This window comes from Haemaphysalis longicornis, unplaced genomic scaffold (assembly GCF_048455015.1).
Source record: "Haemaphysalis longicornis isolate Haplotype H1 unplaced genomic scaffold, Haemaphysalis longicornis Haplotype H1 scaffold_12, whole genome shotgun sequence".
NCBI classification, from domain to species: domain Eukaryota; kingdom Metazoa; phylum Arthropoda; class Arachnida; order Ixodida; family Ixodidae; genus Haemaphysalis; species Haemaphysalis longicornis.
Genome location: NW_027526225.1, coordinates 2,761,881 through 2,782,090, shown reverse-complemented (window position 1 = coordinate 2,782,090; position 20,210 = coordinate 2,761,881). Strand labels below are relative to the sequence as shown.

The 20,210-nt window shown below is 52.5% G+C and overlaps 1 protein-coding gene across 1 annotated transcript in view; it reads right to left on the bottom strand.

Moving 5' to 3' along the window:
* Nucleotides 1-19,968, bottom strand: part of LOC144162217 (phospholipid-transporting ATPase ABCA3-like) — a 34,604-nt gene extending 14,636 nt beyond the window's left edge. The window contains exons 1-6 of the mRNA XM_077692682.1: nucleotides 19,915-19,968; nucleotides 14,551-15,021; nucleotides 9,853-10,195; nucleotides 3,583-4,113; nucleotides 1,746-1,871; nucleotides 398-655 (exon numbers count right to left, since the gene is read on the bottom strand). Coding sequence (XP_077548808.1) covers nucleotides 398-655; nucleotides 1,746-1,871; nucleotides 3,583-4,113; nucleotides 9,853-10,195; nucleotides 14,551-15,021; nucleotides 19,915-19,968 — 1,783 coding nt within the window. The remainder of the gene's footprint in view (nucleotides 1-397; nucleotides 656-1,745; nucleotides 1,872-3,582; nucleotides 4,114-9,852; nucleotides 10,196-14,550; nucleotides 15,022-19,914) is intronic.
* Nucleotides 19,969-20,210: the final 242 nt, after the last annotated feature.

Below are 20,210 nucleotides of genomic sequence, written 5' to 3'. Positions count from 1 at the left end.
CGCGAAATGTTTGGTCTGTCTGTCCGTCCGGTAGGTACGTGTCTGCCTGTTTGGTCATTGTCTGTCTGGCCAATCTTTCCGGTCAGTCTGTCTTGTCTGGTCAGGCCAGTCACACAGGTCCCGACAGGTCTGTCAGGGCTGTCTGTCAGGTTTCTGTCTTGTCCCGACAGTGAGATGCAACTGCCCGGCCAATAGACAGGTTAACAGGCGCATGCTAGTATTGTGCTAGCAAATAGCTTTGCGAAACTTCCCTACTGGACGCATGCCAGCAGTCGGCATAAGAAGACATGCGGACATGCAAACACGAACCACAGTGCACAACTTTCACCTTAGGGAACAGACCTCCCGAATTCAGTTATTGGGCTCAGCTTGAGCAGTTTAAAGTGCCCCGACCTACCGTTGCAGCAGTACTGCAGGGAGACCGTGTGCGAGACGTCGACGTTGTGGCACGTGTGCTCGAGGAACTCCCCTCCGGCCTCGCACATGTCGTTCTCCCGGCGGAGGTGCAGCAGCTTGGCGATGCCGCGCGTCAGCGCGAAGGTGGGAACGCTGTGGAACAGGATGTCCACCGCCTTGGGCAGCACCCACAGCAGCCGCGCCTCGGACACCGTCTCCGTGAAGTGCAAGATCACCGTCTTCAGGGCGCCCACCAGACCTGCACGCACAATAGCCCGTCGAGGCGGCAGAAACGTAAGCGACGATGTACTATCGGCGACAAATGAAACGCGAACACGAAAATATGAATCAGAACGTGCAAAATCGAAAAATACTCTTCGTAGAATTTGGTATATTTAGAAATCCACTTTTCCCAAGCCACGCGTAATTTTGGCTTGCATGGAAAGAAATCGCGCTAATTGTGCGTTCAGGTTCATATTTCCGTGTTCGCGCTTAATTTGACGCCGATAGTACAGTCTTTGCTGAAATGTTGTAGGCCACGGTGACCGTGTCCGGAGCAGGCGTGCGGCCCTTAAGGTGCGATGCGGTGACCGCTGTCGGCTGTCTGCGCGGCTAAACAGAGCTATGGGAATTTTCACTCTTGCCTTCGTAGTGTGGCCAACACTGCGGCGCAAAGTGCCTACGCTGAGAAATCGACCGCGCGCTGCACTTTTATCGTGCCATCCACACTACGAGCGAAGTTCCCATCGCTCTGTTTAGCCGCGCAGACAGCTGACAGCGGCAACCGCAGCGCCCCTTACTGGACCGCATGCCTCCTTCGCACACGGTCACCGTGTCCTACAACATTTCAGTAAAGACTGTACATATGTATATTCATCCCACTTGCGTCGCGACTGCAAAATTAAGAATTATTGGCAGGTTCCAGCCAAATACTACACCGTACATGTCACCTCCTGCTCTGATGAAGGCTTGCTATTTATCCCAGGGAGGTTTCCTATGGTATTGCAGCACGTATCCAGCTCAGCCTGGTTGGTATGCGATTACGTTATTTTTATCTCTCCCACAAACAATGAGAGCAACACCAGCTGACAAGCCATTGCCACTGAAACGAATGCCACGACAAGCGACCATGGTTCTGTCGGGACACCAGGGTGACCAGATCCTGTCCTGGAAGAGGAAAATCGGATTTACTTTGAGTGTCCCAACTTGTTACGCTAGTACCGACAAGCTGTGTGTGTAAGACGTAATTTTCACTGCTTAGGCGTGGGTCTTATGGTCGATACACTTCCCGACTGAAATTACGGTAATCACCGAGTAATGGAGTGACCAAGAACGGTGTGTGCGCGTACCGATAAAAAATATGAAGATGACCATGAAGGAGAGTCCAAAGGAGCTGTCGTTGAACAAGGTGGACGCCACGTAGCTGAAAGGGACCGTGGCCAGCCCGTGCGCTATGAACAGCAACGCCAGCATACCTGCGGACGTTGGAACGTGTTGAGAACGAAAAAGGACCGGCGACATTCTCTAACCCTCCCACTACGTGGCTGGAGGTGACCGGGAGCTCCTCACCCGAGCTACAGCTCCTGACCACCACTAGGGCTCAAGATTACCTGGCGCGCCTTCCCCACCTAAGGGACACTCGCTAGGACTAAGCCTCGCCAGGAATACAAGTTTCTCTCTCCTTCTCTCTCTCTCTACGGTACTGAAGTTCTCACAGTACTGACATTCTCTACAGTACTGAATGCGGTCTCATGCATGGGCGGCACGAAAGAGGAGGAACTCGATTGTCGCGTCACATCCATGCCTCAGACAATGTTGACTGGTTGCGCCATCTTGTAGGCGAAATGGCACGTATTTCAAACTGTCCCTGTCGTGCTGACTGGCCCTAACTGGTTTCAGGGGCCCTTCCATTCGGTGTCGCTGGGAATAGAGTGTGTTACCCCAACTATGAAAGGGAAACGACAGCATACGTGAGCGAATATTTTTTTTTTTTTTTGGCGCGCGAACAATGACATGCACACTAAATGCTGTCATCAAGGGTTAGCTGGCAATATTCGACACGGTCAATCATTAGGAAACACGCGTGCTCCTCCGTCCTTCGTTCTCAGCTCTTGTCGCGTAGGGAGCTCTGAAATGTGGTTTGGGACAATAAGAAAGGCATGCAGTGCGATTCTTTGAACGGAAGGACACGATGCTATGGGCAAAGTGCTGAAGAGTGCAGTGGGTTGGAAGTACTTAGCGGTGGGGTTATGATGAGAGCTGCTGAGCAAACGCTCGGATAAATCAAGGGGGGGAGGGAAGACGCTTAAAAAATAGCAAAAAGAATGCCCATTGGGTTTTCCTCATCGACAGTGACGCTATCATTTCATGAAGCAATTTACAAAAGTGCCTCTGCAGCATCGTGTCTTTCCGACTGTGTAAACGTTGCGCTGTTTCCTCCGGGATACACTAATTTGCGCCGTTCTATGACATGCAGAGATTGCAACTTTGTACCCAAAATTTCGTGACGCCGCCTCCTTCAAACGTGTTTAACTGAAATACTGATAGGTTACCGGTAAAAAGCGCAAAGGCTCGTGGGTGCATTGTTTTCTCCCGCGGAGAGCCGCCACTTCCGATTCGGGAGCTCTCCTGGCCTCCCGTACGCCGTCGGCTTTCACGCGCGCATGTGCTTGTTGTTTATCTGTTTCGACCGTGGAAAAAAAACGCTCATGCATCGGGAATTCTATAAATAACAACGATTGACCCTACTAGGGGTTTATCTGACAGGTAAGCACCCTATGACAAATAAACAACACGCACAACGCGCCTGACAGCCGCCGGCGCACGCAGGCGTATACGGGAGGGCAGGAGAGATCTCGAACCGGAAGTGGCGGTACAGCAGACGATGTACCCATGAGCCTTTGCGCTTTTTACCGGTCACCTATTGTATACATGCGGTGCCCTGCGAACCTGGCGAACAATTCTTATCTCTTCGCACAGTTTGAGAGAGTGTTCTTGTAACAAAGCCTTGCGTTGAACGACGTGCCCCGTTCAACCACAACCAGAACAAGTTCACACTAGGGTACTAACGGAAGGAAGGTTCAATTCCGCTTCGGCTGAGAAATTTCAGAAGAAAATTAACTTTGGTTACTCTGCAACTTTCATCCGGGTGGTTACATTACTACTCGTTCCAGCGGGGTCACTCGCCTATGTACGCGGCGCCGTCGAGGCTCTTGTCGCCAAGCAACATGGCCGGCACGAAGACGGCGGCGCAGGCGGCCGCGAGCGTCACGTCGAAGATGAAGTTGCTGAGCCAGTAGACGGCTCCGGAGAGGCCCGTCATCATCTGCATGTGCTTGAACTTGGAGCAGCGCTCGGCGATCGGGAACACCACAAAGCTGGCCGCGTGGAAGCACAGGGCCAGCGGAGTGAAGATGCCCGACAGCGCCTGCACCAGGAGTCCGTCGGACGAGAGGATGCGGCCGTCGAAGGCCAGGCTGCCCTGCAGCAGCTGCTGCAGCATGTCGGGCTTGGGCTCGCCGGTCCGGCTCCTGTTGGCGGCGCTGTCGTTGCTGTACGGATGGTTGTAGAGCATGATCCTCGCCGACGGCTGGCCTGTCAGGTTGCGCAGCAGTGCCGTGTGGTACAGGTTGACCAGCAGCGAGGCGGCGTGCGGGCACTGCCCGTTGAACCACAGCGTGGGCTGCGTGGTTTCCGCGTGCGGCGTGTCAGCGTTCACTTTGGGGAGACCGTGGGGGCGGTTAACACGGCTGAAAACCGTATTTGCACGATTCTAACGTGCGCCTTTTTAAAGCAAAGCTTGACTACTTTCGTCCAGCGGTTTCGCGGAGGATGCCAAAGGTTACCTTTTGACCGAAGACGCACCCCCGGCGAGACCCCCCTCGAAGCGCATCGCGGGATTCGCAGAGCCCGCTGACGGCGCTGCGCACAAAACCCCGTTTTCAGTCGTTCTGCTCACGTATTGGCGGCGGCCGCGACGGGAGCGGCCGCTCAGCTGATCGGCAGCCGACCAAAACCGCAGCCTCCCACACATTCGTAGCTGGGTCTTCTCGGCTATGTGACTCATCTTGGGCCGCGTCCGCCGAGAATGAAAGCGAGGCCGGACCTCCTTCTGTGAGTGTTGCACGGGACAGAACGGCTTTGAGCCGTGGTCGGAAATACAGCTACATCAAAGGTTAACCAAGCGAAACCAAGACTCAACCAGATTAAGCCGAGCTTTTGCGTTGCATATTCAAAGTTAGCTGAGCCAAGCCGCAAACTTTTTTTTTTTTGCTATAAGTAACCTTAAAGTTTGCGGGCACGCTATACAATCGGTCTCAAAATCGAAATCGGATTTTGGTTTTGAGACCGATTTCGGTTTTGAGACCGGTTTTGAGCAGGAGCTGGATAAGCAACTTTATGAAGCAGAAGGAATTTTGTTGCCACATTGCGTACGTGAAATAAAATGTTTCTGCCAATTGCGTGGTGTCATGTCTTCTACATCTGCGCAGTAAAATCGGCTTCAAGTTGTTTCCTCGAATTCTCATAAGTATAAATTTACCTGCGCGTTGCAATCAGGGCGCGTTGGAATCATTGAATACGGTATTGAATTCGCCCCTCGCCTGATTTATTTTTCCACGCTTTATGGCGAATATTTTGCACCAGAGACGTATTGTGATGTTTTCAGATGTGCATTTTGGGGGGGGTGTCGTTTTATTGCGCTCCACGATATGTTAGCAATTTAACAGCACCGTTCCCTCTCGAATGCCGGGATCCTGGGACGCTGCGACCAAGAGCACGGCCGTATACACGATTAAGAGTGCTCCTCTTGTTAATGATCCCCAGGTGGTCGAAATTAATTCCATGCCCTCCAATACGGCGTGCCTCATAGCCCGGTTAAAGTTTCGGAGGACGAAACCGACACTACTCCTTCGAGGTTAAGGTGCCCTGAGATTCAGGAGCGAAATGCATTTTGCACTAATCTTCGTTTTTTTTTATTGTTAAAAGCCGTCTATATATGATAAATTGCTTGCTACAAGTCACGCCGTACTTCCCAAGTTCCTCGGCGTTACTTTGATATTTCGTTTTCGGTTTGATTGATTGATTGTAGGGTTTAACGCGCCGACGCAATGCAGGCGATGAGGCGCGCCGTAGTGGAGGGCTCCGGGTTAATTTTGACCACCTGGGATCTTAACGTGCGCCGAAATCTCGTACACACGGGCGTTTTTGCTTTTCGCCCCCATCAGAAAAGTGACCGCCGCGGCCGGGAATCGAACCCGCGTCCTCGTGATCAGCAGCGCAACGCCTTAAGCGGCAACCACACGCACGCGCCCGCGCGCTCGATTCCACATGCGTTCTCATGTGGACGCGCACAAGCGCGTGACGAGGGCGAGGCACCCACACGGAGGCGACGGAGGCGCGCGAGCGTGGTCTGCCCCGCTCTTGACGAGACCGCCTTGTCGACATGGCCCAACCGTACAGCGCCCAACACTGCTGTCATCGCAACACACATAAACGTCGGCTTTTCATCTTACAGCAGAAGAACATTACCTTTAATGCCAGCTTCGAACTAAAACACAGTTGCATCGTCGCTTTGCCCGGCACAGACGACGGCGGAGAGCCATGTTTGCCTCCGGCTGACGGGCTGACGAAGTTTGATCGTGTGCGTTATTAGAGAGTTTTAGCAGTCCATCTGTTCCGTCGTGTGCGTAATTACCGTATGAATTACGAAAATTGCGCTAAATGGACAAACGGAGGAAGTAAGACAGACAATGCATGCGCATCTGTCTTCCTACCTCTTTTTGTCCATTTAGCGCAATTTTCGTAATTCATAATGCACCAATTGACTAGACCAACAGCACATTTTACCGTGGTTACCGGGTTGACCGTGACCCGCCTGGGTCCTTGGGCATTCGTCGCAGTAGGGGGATTAGTTCCGCGGGCCGGCCTTCGCCATGTCCGCGCATTCCCCCGGTGGGGGGCGCCTCCTCTTCCTTCCTCCTCGCCCTTAAGTGCGCGCAGGCGCAGTCGCGTCCCGATAACTACGTACAGAACGGAACAGACGGACTGCTAAAATTCTCTGAGGGATAGTTTTAGCAGTTCGTCCGTTCCGTCGTGTACGTTGTTACCGGGTTGACCGGGACCCGTCAGGGCACTTGGGCATTCGTCGCGGTAGGGGGATTAGTTCCGCGGGCCGGCCTTCGCCATGTCCGCGCATTCCCCCGGTGGGGGGCGCCTCCTCTTCCTTCCTCCTCGCCCTTAAGTGCGCGCAGGCGCAGTCGCGTCCCGATAACTACGTACAGAACGGAACAGACGGACTGCTAAAACTCTCTGAGGGATAGTTTTAGCAGTTCGTCCGTTCCGTCGTGTACGTTGTTACCGGGTTGACCGGGACCCGTCAGGGCACTTGGGCATTCGTCGCAGTAGGGGGATTAGTTCCGCGGGCCGGCCTTCGCCATGTCCGCGCATTCCCCCGGTGGGGGGCGCCTCCTCTTCCTTCCTCCTCGCCCTTAAGTGCGCGCAGGCGCAGTCGCGTCCCGATAACTACGTACAGAACGGAACAGACGGACTGCTAAAACTCTCTGAGGGATAGTTTTAGCAGTTCGTCCGTTCCGTCGTGTACGTTGTTACCGGGTTGACCGGGACCCGTCAGGGCACTTGGGCATTCGTCGCGGTAGGGGGATTAGTTCCGCGGGCCGGCCTTCGCCATGTCCGCGCATTCCCCCGGTGGGGGGCGCCTCCTCTTCCTTCCGCCTCGCCCTTAAGTGCGCGCAGGCGCAGTCGCGTCCCGATAACTACGTACAGAACGGAACAGACGGACTGCTAAAACTCTCTGAGGGATAGTTTTAGCAGTTCGTCCGTTCCGTCGTGTACGTTGTTACCGGGTTGACCGGGACCCGTCAGGGCACTTGGGCATTCGTCGCGGTAGGGGGATTAGTTCCGCGGGCCGGCCTTCGCCATGTCCGCGCATTCCCCCGGTGGGGGGCGCCTCCTCTTCCTTCCTCCTCGCCCTTAAGTGCGCGCAGGCGCAGTCGCGTCCCGATAACTACGTACAGAACGGAACAGACGGACTGCTAAAACTCTCTGAGGGATAGTTTTAGCAGTTCGTCCGTTCCGTCGTGTACGTTGTTACCGGGTTGACCGGGACCCGTCAGGGCACTTGGGCATTCGTCGCGGTAGGGGGATTAGTTCCGCGGGCCGGCCTTCGCCATGTCCGCGCATTCCCCCGGTGGGGGGCGCCTCCTCTTCCTTCCTCCTCGCCCTTAAGTGCGCGCAGGCGCAGTCGCGTCCCGATAACTACGTACAGAACGGAACAGACGGACTGCTAAAACTCTCTGAGGGATAGTTTTAGCAGTTCGTCCGTTCCGTCGTGTACGTTGTTACCGGGTTGACCGGGACCCGTCAGGGCACTTGGGCATTCGTCGCGGTAGGGGGATTAGTTCCGCGGGCCGGCCTTCGCCATGTCCGCGCATTCCCCCGGTGGGGGGCGCCTCCTCTTCCTTCCTCCTCGCCCTTAAGTGCGCGCAGGCGCAGTCGCGTCCCGATAACTACGTACAGAACGGAACAGACGGACTGCTAAAACTCTCTGAGGGATAGTTTTAGCAGTTCGTCCGTTCCGTCGTGTACGTTGTTACCGGGTTGACCGGGACCCGTCAGGGCACTTGGGCATTCGTCGCGGTAGGGGGATTAGTTCCGCGGGCCGGCCTTCGCCATGTCCGCGCATTCCCCCGGTGGGGGGCGCCTCCTCTTCCTTCCTCCTCGCCCTTAAGTGCGCGCAGGCGCAGTCGCGTCCCGATAACTACGTACAGAACGGAACAGACGGACTGCTAAAACTCTCTGAGGGATAGTTTTAGCAGTTCGTCCGTTCCGTCGTGTACGTTGTTACCGGGTTGACCGGGACCCGTCAGGGCACTTGGGCATTCGTCGCGGTAGGGGGATTAGTTCCGCGGGCCGGCCTTCGCCATGTCCGCGCATTCCCCCGGTGGGGGGCGCCTCCTCTTCCTTCCTCCTCGCCCTTAAGTGCGCGCAGGCGCAGTCGCGTCCCGATAACTACGTACAGAACGGAACAGACGGACTGCTAAAACTCTCTGAGGGAGAGTTTTAGCAGTTCGTCCGTTCCGTCGTGTACGTTGTTACCGGGTTGACCAGGACCCGTCAGGGCACTTGGGCATTCGTCGCGGTAGGGGGATTAGTACCGCGGACCTGCCTTCGCTATGTCCGTGCCTCCTCACCCTTCCAGGCGTGCAGGCGCAGACGGGTCCCGGTTAACCCGGTAACAACGTACGCGACAGAACGGACGAACTGCTAAAACTCTATTATTCGCTGATAGCGTATTTTGCTGGTATGACACGGAGGAAGCGCATACACTCAAGAAACCGTTGCGGCTAACGAAGCAACTGCGCGGATTTATCACAACGAGGGGACGGGCAGCGGAAGCGACGTTGTCTGCCGCCACCGGCGGATTCACCTGCCGCCGCTGCCGCCGCTGCCCGGCCCGGGAAATGGAAGCGCGTCTAGCGGCGGCTCTGATATGTCCCTGTCGGTAGGCGCGCAGGAGAGCGCGCCGAATATCTGGCCACGCCAGACCTTCGAGAACGCGACGCCCTTCATTTCGCGTGCGGTCTACGGCCGTCGCGAGATGGCGCAACGGCGCCTGAGCGCTTGGAATCGAGCGCGCAAGCGCGTGCGTGTGGTTACCGCATTAGCCACTGAGCCACCGCGCCGGGTATTTCGTATTTCGGAGATTATTTCAAGATTTTTCCTTGTTCAGCGTATTAATTCAAGCTTCTTAACACTTCCGTGCAGTACATTGAGAAGCTGAACAATAGCGTAGCACTGTTGTACGCATTTCACGCGCTCATAACCCGAGAGAGAGACGTGCACCGCGGGCTCACACCGTACGTTCACCCGCTACCCTTCGGCAACGCTGTCGCCACCTGTAGGCAGATCTCGCGGTGATGGTGGAAGTGCAAAGATTTTTAAAGGGACCCTGCAACACCTTTATTGACTTTCTTAATATTCGAATGCTGTCAAAACGTAGTAACAAATACACTCAGTACTTAGAATAACAGGCTACAAATTCCTCAGCCAAAAATTACTTCTAATGCCCTTCAGGTAACTCAGAAAGTTGCTCAAAAGATTTTTCTCTATTTCCCGCTCCTGCGTTCTTCGACCGCTTGAATTGCATCATTATGGCGGGGTAGCAGCTATTGCCCGGATTTACTTCAGGGGCAGCAAAGAACATATTGATAGTCACTTTAAAAAGAAAGCCACAAAAGCAAAGCATGAACGGAAGGCGCATCTATGCTGCCAGGAGAAAATCACGCAGTGCCGTGCCATGCAGGCGATAAATATAGCTTTAGCAGTGCGCAGGAAAGAGGGAAAGCCCTTATCGGCAGTGTTGCAGGGTCCCTTCAAAGTTCCGCAGCCACTGCCTCCGCAAGTGGCACAATTAACGGATAAGCAGCACGCGAGCACCAACCGCGGAGTCTCCGTTGAAGATGGCGCCGAAGAGGAGCTGGTAGTTGTACGTCTTGGGGTCGTCGTCGGCGAAGTCGAGCAGGCGGGCGCTGGTGTGTTCGGCGCTGATCGGGGTCAGCCGTATGTTCTCCTCGGCGAACAGCGCCTTCAGGTGCTGCATCACCGGGTCGCCGTTCCGCTTGGCGGTGATGAAGCCGAGCGGCGAATGCACATTCAGCCGCTTGGAGTCGTACAGCAGCCGGTCCTGGTAGAATCTGTTCGAATCGAGGCCCGCCGTGGTGAACGCCTGCCGCAGACCGGCCGACAGTAGAAGTACGGACACGGGAACCACCCAGCGCACCTGCGCGCATCGGGGAGGTGGGGGGAGGGGGAACGAATGGTGCCATGGCGCGACACAATCGCCTCTCCCCTGTATGGTTCCACATTCGCCATGTGGCTGCGTTTATGAGAAAGCTGGCTAGCGAGCCGAACCAAACCTAACGCACGTTTGAATCACCCAGAGTGCTTTACGTGCATCGGGATGTCTGATCGTAGCTGCCTCATCTTGCCTGTGTGGTTCCGTCTTCACCACGCGGTTGCCTTGGTTAGGCTTAGCACGTGGTTAGGCTTAGCAAGCTCGCAAACGATCTTGCTAAGCCTCACCTCGCTTGGCCCAGTGCAGCGCGTGTACAGTGGTGACTGGTGGCGCCAGGCGCTTAACTATCGCCTCTCGCCTGTGTGGTTCCCTTCTCGCCATGTGCTTGGGCATATGATCCAGCTCGCTATTTTGATAAGCCTAAGCTAACCTAACGCCCATTTGAACCAGCCAGTGCAGGGCGTGCGTCAGAATTACTTGTGGTGCCAGGCGCGAATCAAGCACCTGTTGCCCGTGTATCCGTTTTCGGCCTGTAAGTGCATTTACTATCAAGATCGCTAGCGATATTGTTAAGCCTAAACTAACCTAATGCACACGTTGTACCCACCAAGTGCAGTGCGTACGTTGGGATGACTGGCAGTGCGAGGCAGGAAGCAAGCATTTCTCCCTTGTGTGGTGCAGCATTCGCCACGTGGCTGCACTTATTAAAATCGCTAACGACATTGGTAAGTGAGCTAACCTAGTGCACGTTGGAATTACCCAGTGCGTTTATTATCACGTTAACTGGAACGCTTGCTAAGCGTCGGTACAGGAACCTGAGCGACATCCCTTATTTAAAAAATATAACAAGCCCATATTAAAGTGACACACAAAAGAACTGTAAAAAGAGGGTTACTTTCAACTAGTAGAAGGAAGTGTAGGCTAAAGGTTTGCCTTTAAGGGACCGTTAATAGGTGCCGAGGCGTTAGACGAGAGTCAATGGCGAATTAGGCAGAAGGCTGTCTCATTCCCAACTCCACTTGGCCACTGGCACTAATAATGGAACTAACAGCGTCGCCACTCCTATTCGCACAGAGTAGATGATTCGCCCATTTGTATGTCATCATCATCATGTTGCGTTTATGCAAATTGTGTCGGCACTGCTCTCTTTTTCTTACGGTACCCTCCGCTCAAGAGTGAAAATGTTTGACGTGTTAGTCGTGCGTCGTTACGGCGACCTCACATGTACTTACGACGGGTGGTTGCCAGTCCCTGCTCCACATGCAAAAGCGCTTCCTGAGTAGTCCGGCTAGTTGGCGGTTGCTGGACTGTTGTACGTGGAGTTTGGGCTTGTAGACGGCATCGGGATCGGCGGTCGCTGGTGCGTGTTCGCGTCCGGTTCGCGATTGGAAAGTGGGATCCTGGCTAACCTGCCAACGAGAGAGCAGTGTGGGTAAAGTGACCAGTTCATCGTGCTGTAAACCGGGACTTGGCACTGAAAACTGGATGTCGCTTTGTGGCGCAATCATTCACAACCACCTCAGAAGTCTTTAAATGCCGTAGTTGGCATCGCCCTGCCGTTGTCTGCTTCAGGTCAAAGACAGGCCTCACACTAAACTCTCCCACAGCTTCGATCCCGCTGCATCATCCGAGTTTTTCGTCTCTGAACCGCCCACCGAATTTCCCTATACTTTTCCCCTATACCTTTTTTTATCGAATTTCCCTATACTATAATTTCCCTATACTGCCGTATACCTTTCCCTATACTTTTCACATCCACTAAACATATTGTTGTTTCGGTGGTAGACCCTTTGCCGGTTGTGCTTTAGGCGAAAGCCGTAAGTGCCCCTTTGTGCTAAAAACCGCTGTTGTTGAACGGTACTGCAAATGAGGCCGCTGCTTTAAAAAGTATAAAACATGATTCATGTCGGAACCGAACCCGGGTTTCCAGAGTATGAGCCGACTGCATTACCACCAAGTCACACAGAACGTTGCTACAGGCGGAACAAGAATGGCGTAATATGGCGTGACAGGTGAACTTGACGGCACACGAGTAGGACAGGTGCACCCCAGCCATGGGGAACTGTGTTTCTGAAAAAGCTGGGGCGTAATGTGTGGGCACTTAGATTTTCGAAGTAGTTCGCGCCAAAAGACAGATGGACGAAGAGCCCTGCAGCAACCCATCCGTACATCTGCAGCAACCCATCCGCCTTCGTACATCCGCTCCACTACCTGGAGACGACTGGCATCACGCAGCGGCTGTAGCCCGGACTGCAGTGTCTGACTGATCTGCCCGGACTAATAACCCTATCTCTTATTCCTTATCCTCTATTTATACCTTTCTCTCTCTCTACTTTATCCTTTCACTCCCCCTCTACTTGCCCACCCCGCACTGGGTTGCAGGCAGGTGAGCTCCCTGCCGAGCTCAAAAATATCCCCAGTGCAATTCCTTTCCTTTTCCTCCCACGAAAGCCACAGCCAACCAACCAAAGAAGCGAGAAGCGCAGAAAAAAATCGAACACGATGTAGCAGTAACGAAGTAACACTTCCTAGGTATAACCAGAGTCCTTCAATGCTAAAGCATTGAATGACTCTTATGGAAAGCTTTCGCCTGTGAAGCAAGTAAACGGACTTACGTGCCCCGTTAAATTTTTTGCTTGTTTGAGATAAAATGCCTTCTAGACGCGTTTGTCCTTTGGCACTCACACCCGTAAAGGGGTCATGAAGACGAAACGCAACTGTGCTCAGTTTTAAATGACTAGACCTTGGTAGCTCAGTCAGCTCCTTACCAGCCACGAACGGCGTCCTTAACCACGAACACAAGAAATACTTAAATGTTTTTTATATTTTCCCAATATTAATGCAATAAAACGTAATATAAGAACAACTTTATCAGTGTGCTAACTGCGTGTTCGCATTCAAGTGGTGAGATCAAACGGAACTACAGGCCTCACTAAACTCTCCCAGCCATGTTTTAAAGCAAAGCTTTACTACTTTCTCCCAGCGGTTTCGCGTAGGATGCGCAAGTTAACCTTTGGACCCGAGACGCACCCCTGGCGACACACCTCTCCAAGCGCATCGCGCGATTCGCCGAGCCCGCTTTCGGCGCTGCGCACAAGGCCTCGTTTTCAGTCGTTCTGCTCATATGAGCGGCGGATCGGCAGCCGACCAACCCCGCAGCCTCCCGTGCATGCGCCGCTGGGTCGCCTCGGGCTACGTGACTCGTCTCGCGCACGGCGAAGAGGAACGGCGCGTTCGCCACGAATGAACGCCGCGTTCGCCCGGCCTCCTCCTGTGAGCGTTACACGGGACCGAATGGGTTCGAGCCGTGGTCGGCAATGCAGCTACATCAAAGGTTAACCAAGAGAAACCAAGACTCAAGCAGGTTAAGCCAAGCTTTTGCTTTGCATATCTAGAGTTATAGCTGAGCTAATCCGCAGCCATTTTTTTGGCGGTGGCTTGTTCGGTAGCCACAAATCACACAAATAAGATTCCGTGACTGCTATAGAATAATCGCCACAAAGTGGTTGGGGAGTCACCAGCGTTGAATACGTTTTCTTTAGTACCTCGATAATTTGTTTGAGGTTTGCTATAAAATTTGCATTTTTGTTGTCAGGGCAAAACAGCCTTTTTAATGTACCCAACTTGTAAGTTGTCTTCTTTTAATGGCCCCTTTAAGTTGAACCTATCAGCCTGCTTCAAGCTTTATTTAAAGGTGATCGGACACCAATTCTGCCAAATGATTTAGCCCAGAAGTACATGCTGTCTACAAGCTATTCTGATCAGTGACAGAGCGTAACCCACAGACGATTACTTCACTGAGCTTGCCGAATGAGCACCGAGCCAATATACTGACCCTACGCCTTATTTCCTTTCTGTGTTAAGATCAACCCTGACAGGGAATATTATCCAAAATGATCATAGTTAATGGTAATATTCCTACTAGAACGAAACTTCCGTTCAGCGTTTGTCCGCTCAGCGTTTGTCCTTCCTCCTAGCTGTTCTTTAGTGCCCCTTACACCGCGGTGCTTCACCAACTAGTTTAACTCGCTTAAACGGGCCACGCAGCCAAAACACAAGTTTGGTTCATTCTAAAGATTGCCTCGTTAGAATCATACTGACACCACTTTTCACGTAAATTCCGCTCAAATGAGCTACATAATAACGAAAAACGGGTGCCGTGGCGCAGACGGTATACCCCGCTATCTTCTGGGATGGGAATTCCTCCATTAAAATCCTCACTTGGTATTGAGGCACTTCTTCGACTACATGGCTAGACCGGACATCTACCAGGAAAGGGGCAAGGGTGCCCCTGTACGTTTTAAGCACTTAAAACCCCACCGGAGACGAAAGGGCAGCACCTTGTCCAGCACATCCTCGAGCGAGGCCATGGCGACGCTCATGGGCCCAATCTTGAGGTTGTGGCGCTCTCGCTCCAGCTCCTTGAACATGGCCGTGAGGCGGCGGTTTCCCGGGTTGGCGCCGATCGCGTACTCCACGGCGAGGTTGGTGTTCTGCTTGACGGTCGTGCGCGGGACGTGGCGGCGAAAGAGCGCCTCGATGGCGGCCACGTCGCAGCCGGGCTGTTTGACGATGCGGACGTGATAGCCGGTGCTGAAGCGCTGTCGCAGGAACCCGGGCGACCCGCAGCACCAGAGCAGGCCCCTGTTCATGATGGCGATCTTGTCGGCCAGCACGTCCGCCTCGTACAGGTTCGCCGTGGTGAGCACGATGCAGCAGTGCCGGCGCGCCTTGAGCAGCAGCTCCCACACCTCGCGCCGGCTGTGCGGGTCCATGGAGGCCGTCGGCTCGTCCAGGATCATGATCTTGCACTGCGCGAAGCAGGCAGCAGAGGGGGCTCGTATACGGAGGAGATGCTTTTCTATTATAGGACATAAGGCATCCATAGCTCTCACAAAAAAGATTGTCCGCACGTGCATTGTCACCATCAGGACCCGTCATACGGTGTTCATGAGAAGCGCAGTTCCGGTTCGATGCCGAATGAGTGGGCAGTGTGACAAGAAACGCTTAATTGTCATCCCGAGGAATGCGATCATGATGGAGCTTATTAGAAATGAGGATGAGCATGACCAGAACCCACCACATTAAAATGAAGCCTTTGTCTCCTCACTTTAAAGGAGCCATGAAGAGAAAATACAACTTCGTTTAATTTGAAAGAACTAGGATTCAGTATCTCACTCAGCTCCATTACAGCCACAAAAGATGTTTTTTAACGAAAAAAAGCAAGAAGTATTTAAAAACTTTCAAATTTTGCGCCACAGTGACGTGTTATGAGCAAGAATGACGTCATACGGGCCAACAATCAAACATAATTTTTAGTGCGATAACTGCACGTTAGCCTTCAAGTGATGCAGTCAAATAGAACTAGAGGCCCCATTACAGACGTCCAGTCATGTGTCGTCGCGACAGGTCAGTTAGGCGGCCGCCAATCGCACAAACAAGGTTCCGTGACGTCATAGAAAAGTTGCGGGAAATTGGCTAGGGGGTCGCGACTGCTTCACACGTTATCTTTAATATCTCCGTTATTTGTTCGAAGATTGCGATGGCATTGGTATCGTTGTTATCAGGACTAAGCAGTCTTTCTAATAAACCCAACTTGTATTTTGTCTTCATGGCTCCTTTAAGTGAGGAGTGGAGTGAAAAGTTTATGTGCGCATGCGTGTGTAGAATTTTTTTCTTGCGATTTTTTTATTTTTTACCAAAGAAATCTAACCCTGAATTTTATAAATAGCGCGAAGGCATTGCCGTCACTATCGGTAACAAGTTCTTTTGCAGCGGCCGCTATTTTGACAGGATTTAGAAAAAGCAAAAAAAAATTGGCTGGAAAGAGCTCACAATTAAGACAAGCGGCATAAAAATGCTGCGCATTAGTAGATAATTATCTGAATTTCTGCAGAATTTTTCTAGCTATGCCGGGTTTTAACAATCACTGCCGTAGCCTGTATTCTGAACGGCTGGTAAGTTTACTTTTCGCGACTTGTTCCTGAAATTACCTTAATGAACGCGAGTTTTGGACGCCTTCTAGCGGGTTTAGACATGGCTGTACTTAGTTTTCATTAGGACTTCGGCGTAGGAATTTATAATTGCAACGTGGGTTTTTGTCTGTTTACAGTGAGCCTGCCTTTCTCTAGCATCAACTTCGAAACTCACGACGGCTCACAGAAAACGAGGCTGCAGTGTACGAGGCGAAGCCCATTGTTAATGATTTGGGGTAATGGGGAGTTTTAGAATAGGAGAACCGTAGCTAAGGCGCTATACAGTTGGCCAGTGATGGAGCCCTTCAATCGAGCAACAAGGACTCTGCGCCAGGAAACGCTTCGATCTGCGTTATCCCAAACTTCTGCTCACGCTGAGGAATGTAACGAGACACCAGCAGAAGGACTCAGCAGTCATAGCTCGGATCATTCCCTCAACCACGGACGATCTCCCTCATTATCCGCATCAAGATAACGTGGAAAATCCCCGTGGTAGCTCTCAACACCGCCTACCGCGGGCAAATGAAGATTTGATGGCCGCAGACGCTCGGGACACCGCGCAAATTGGGAAGGAGCTTTTGAGTTGCCTCTCGGACAATCATTACAAGGTGCCGGTAGTTGTGTGAGAGAAGGTGATGGGCTTGTTTTTTGCTATGCAAGCCACGGTTGTTGGCTTGCAGATTGATCTTTCTCGGTCCGAAGGGTGCATTGAAGAACTACGCAAGCAGGTGTCCGAAGTTAGGCGCCACCAGGATTCATATTCCGCTCCTGATGGATGGCGTGGCGCCACCTCAGGCCAGTCAGCCAACATTTGTGGAAATCCTACAGGGCCCTGGCCACGCCACACAGACTACAGACTAACTCTGCCCACTTCACAGCTCCGCAGTCCGCTCCCACCGCACCTCAATGTTCTGGCTCATATAGTTCGCAGCCGTACATGTCCTATGCAAACAAGCCCAACCATGTCCTTTTCCTGACCCCGATTCATCCTTCAGCAAATGCAGGTCCTGACACCATAACATTGCTGAAATCAACATTCGGTAACGACCCCTTGGGGGTAGGGGTTAAACAGGTGAAGCTCATTCCATCTCGCTCGGGTCTCACTGTTGTCTCGGCCGACCGCGAGTCAATCGACAATCTAGAAAAGGCGATTTCTTCAAATGCACAAATTAAACCTGCACTCAGGGTTACCCGGCCTCCACGTCGCCTTCCGCAATTCAAGATTTCTGGCGTCAACCCCAGCATTGTTCCTGGAATCTTGCGGGCTAACATAAACGCGCGCAACAACCTGGACATTCCTGAGGAGGGCTTCCGTCATCGGACCTACTTCAGGGATCGTGCTCGCAACAATGTGCACATAATTGAGGTCTCACCATCGGTATACAATGTACTCAAAGACCAGGACCGACTCTTGATAGGCTGGACATCCTGCACCATTAACGAGAATTTCTACGTTGCGGCCTGCCAGAAATGCGGCTCTTACGGCCATGTTGCAACCCGATGCCCAAGTGAAAATGTGAGCTGTCCGTATTGCGCAGAGCACACGGCAGATGCTTGCAACCTAGAAAATAAGAACAACGTGGTGTGCCGGGAGTGTCGTGCCTCTGGAAAAGAGCGTTTCAACCACACATTTAATGCGCCGTGCTGCCAAGTCTTGACTGCTCGCATTGCAAGACTTCGCTCCAAAACCATTTGCGAGGACACTCTGCACGCTTACCAAATTACCGGCTCAACTTAGTTTCACCTCAGAACTGGCATCACTACGTTTTCTTCAAGCAAACCTTGACCATACTCGTGCTGCAACTGAACAATCACTGACTTCGCGGTGGTTTGCGACCCGTATGTTTGGGGAGGGACTGTGCCAGGCATTCCACCTCGGTGGTTTAAATTTCACCATGCCCAAACGCGGCGCGTTGCATGGTTGTTTCCCGAAATGTATCTTTGGACCTGTTTCCCATTCACGTGTCACCTTTCGTGATCGCCCTCACTTTAAACGTGCCTAACCTGTCAATACTCTTTATATAGGAGTGTACGCTGCGCCATCTGTGGCTCTAGACCATATTCTTTCTTCCGTTGGTTCCCTTTTGGACAGCAACAACGCTGACAGGGTGGACTTTGCTGGTGATTTTAATGCTAGAAACCCCCTTTGGGGGGTGATGTATTGAATGCGAGAGGACAGCAGTTGTCGCAGTTTGTTCATTCTCGTCAACTTAAAATTTTGAATGACCCGGACTCCCTTCCGACTTTTGCCACCGAATATTTGCAAACGTGGATCGACGTCACTTTGGCGAGTGGAACGGCTTTGTCGTCCAGAGTTTTCTGGGAAGTTCAGGACACTCCGACGCTTTCGGACCACCGTTACGTTGTCTTTGGCATGGAAGAGGCCCCCGTTGCACGAAGGAAGCGGCTGACGAATGCTTCTGAGTCGCGTCTGGTCGAGGATCTTGTCCAGGATCCTTGGTTTGAAACAGTGCCTTTCAACAGCATCGAATCTCCACAGAAGTTGTAAGACACCGTCAACACATTTCATGAAAAAATAGCCCGACTGCGGAAGAGATTCGAAAGTGTTCCTAAACCATTCAAGGGCAATGCATGGTGGTCGGATGATCTGGCGAGGGAACGGTCGTTCGTGAGATCCTTGCGCCACAAGTATCCAGCGTGTCGTCATCCACTACTTCGTGCAGACCTCAGATTCCGCTATTACAGATCGCTAGGTCAGTACAGGCGTCACATTGAGGAAGCCAAGAATGAAGTTGTTAGAAGAAAATTCACCACAACATCCCAGAAGAACTTATTTGGCGTCCCTTTCAAAATTGCGTTTCAAAAGTTCACTTCACCTTCCGTGTTGCCCCCTCTCCGCTCTCCCAACGATTCAACTACCTCCTCCACTTTGGAATCTGCAGCCCTGCTATTTCGAACTCTTTTGCCAGCTGACGACCACCGACATGACACTGTCACTCATCGAGCTTTGAGAACACTGATTGTACAAGTTCCGTACGTTTAGACATCTCAAGACTATGCTTTCACCTGGCATGAACTTCGATCAGCTGCTCGAAATATAAATCTCAAATCAGCTCCTGGACCCGACGGCATAACCGGTAATATGTTGACCCTCCTTGTCGGACGAGCTCCATTTCTGCTTACCTTATTCAATGCGTGCCTCAGTCTTGGTCATTTTCCGTCAGTGTGCAAGGAGGCGAGGGTGACGTTTCTGCTAAAGCGAAACCGGCCTCCAGATGATCCTTCATCATACAGGACCATCTGTATATCGTCCTTGCTTGGCAAGCTTCTAGAGCGCATGCTCAATGGACGCCTTTACTTCTTTCTACACGAGTCGGGTCTGCCACACATGAACCAGTACGGCTTGGACAAGGCCAAAGTACCACCTCGGCGCTGCATACTCTACGCTCGCGCCTTCAGGTTTGGCGTGACGAAGGATCATTGGTCCTCCTTATATCTTTGGATTTCAAGGGGGCATTTGATTCTATATGGCACCCGTATTTGCTGAACGTTCTGCGAACACACGGGTGCCCTTCGAACATTTATAGCCTGCTCCAGTCATTTTTACACCACAGGGTGGTTCATTACAACGGTTATGCTGGGTGCGTGCGGGCGCAAACCGAGAGAGGCGGCCCGCAAGGCTCGCCGCTCAGTCCCCTACTGTGGAATATTGTGATCCACGACCTACTCTGCCTTCCTGTATCGCCGGATGTGCACCTGCAAGCTTACACTGACGACACGGTCGTTGTAGTCAATGGTAAGGCGCGGTGGGCCATCGAGCATCTTGCCAATGAGACCCTTGAGCAAGTGTCAAAATGTACTCGCACGGCTAAGCTGCAACTCAACCCCACCAAATGTACTTGCCTCCTTATTTCTAGGGGAGAGCGGGGAGCGCAGCGGAAGCCGAAAATGAAGCTAATCAAGGCCTAATCAATCAAGGCCTAATCAAGGCGAAAATCAAGGCCTAAGACGCCGGGCGCATGCGTGAGGCTAATCAGGCGTACAGCTAGATATCAGAATTCGTT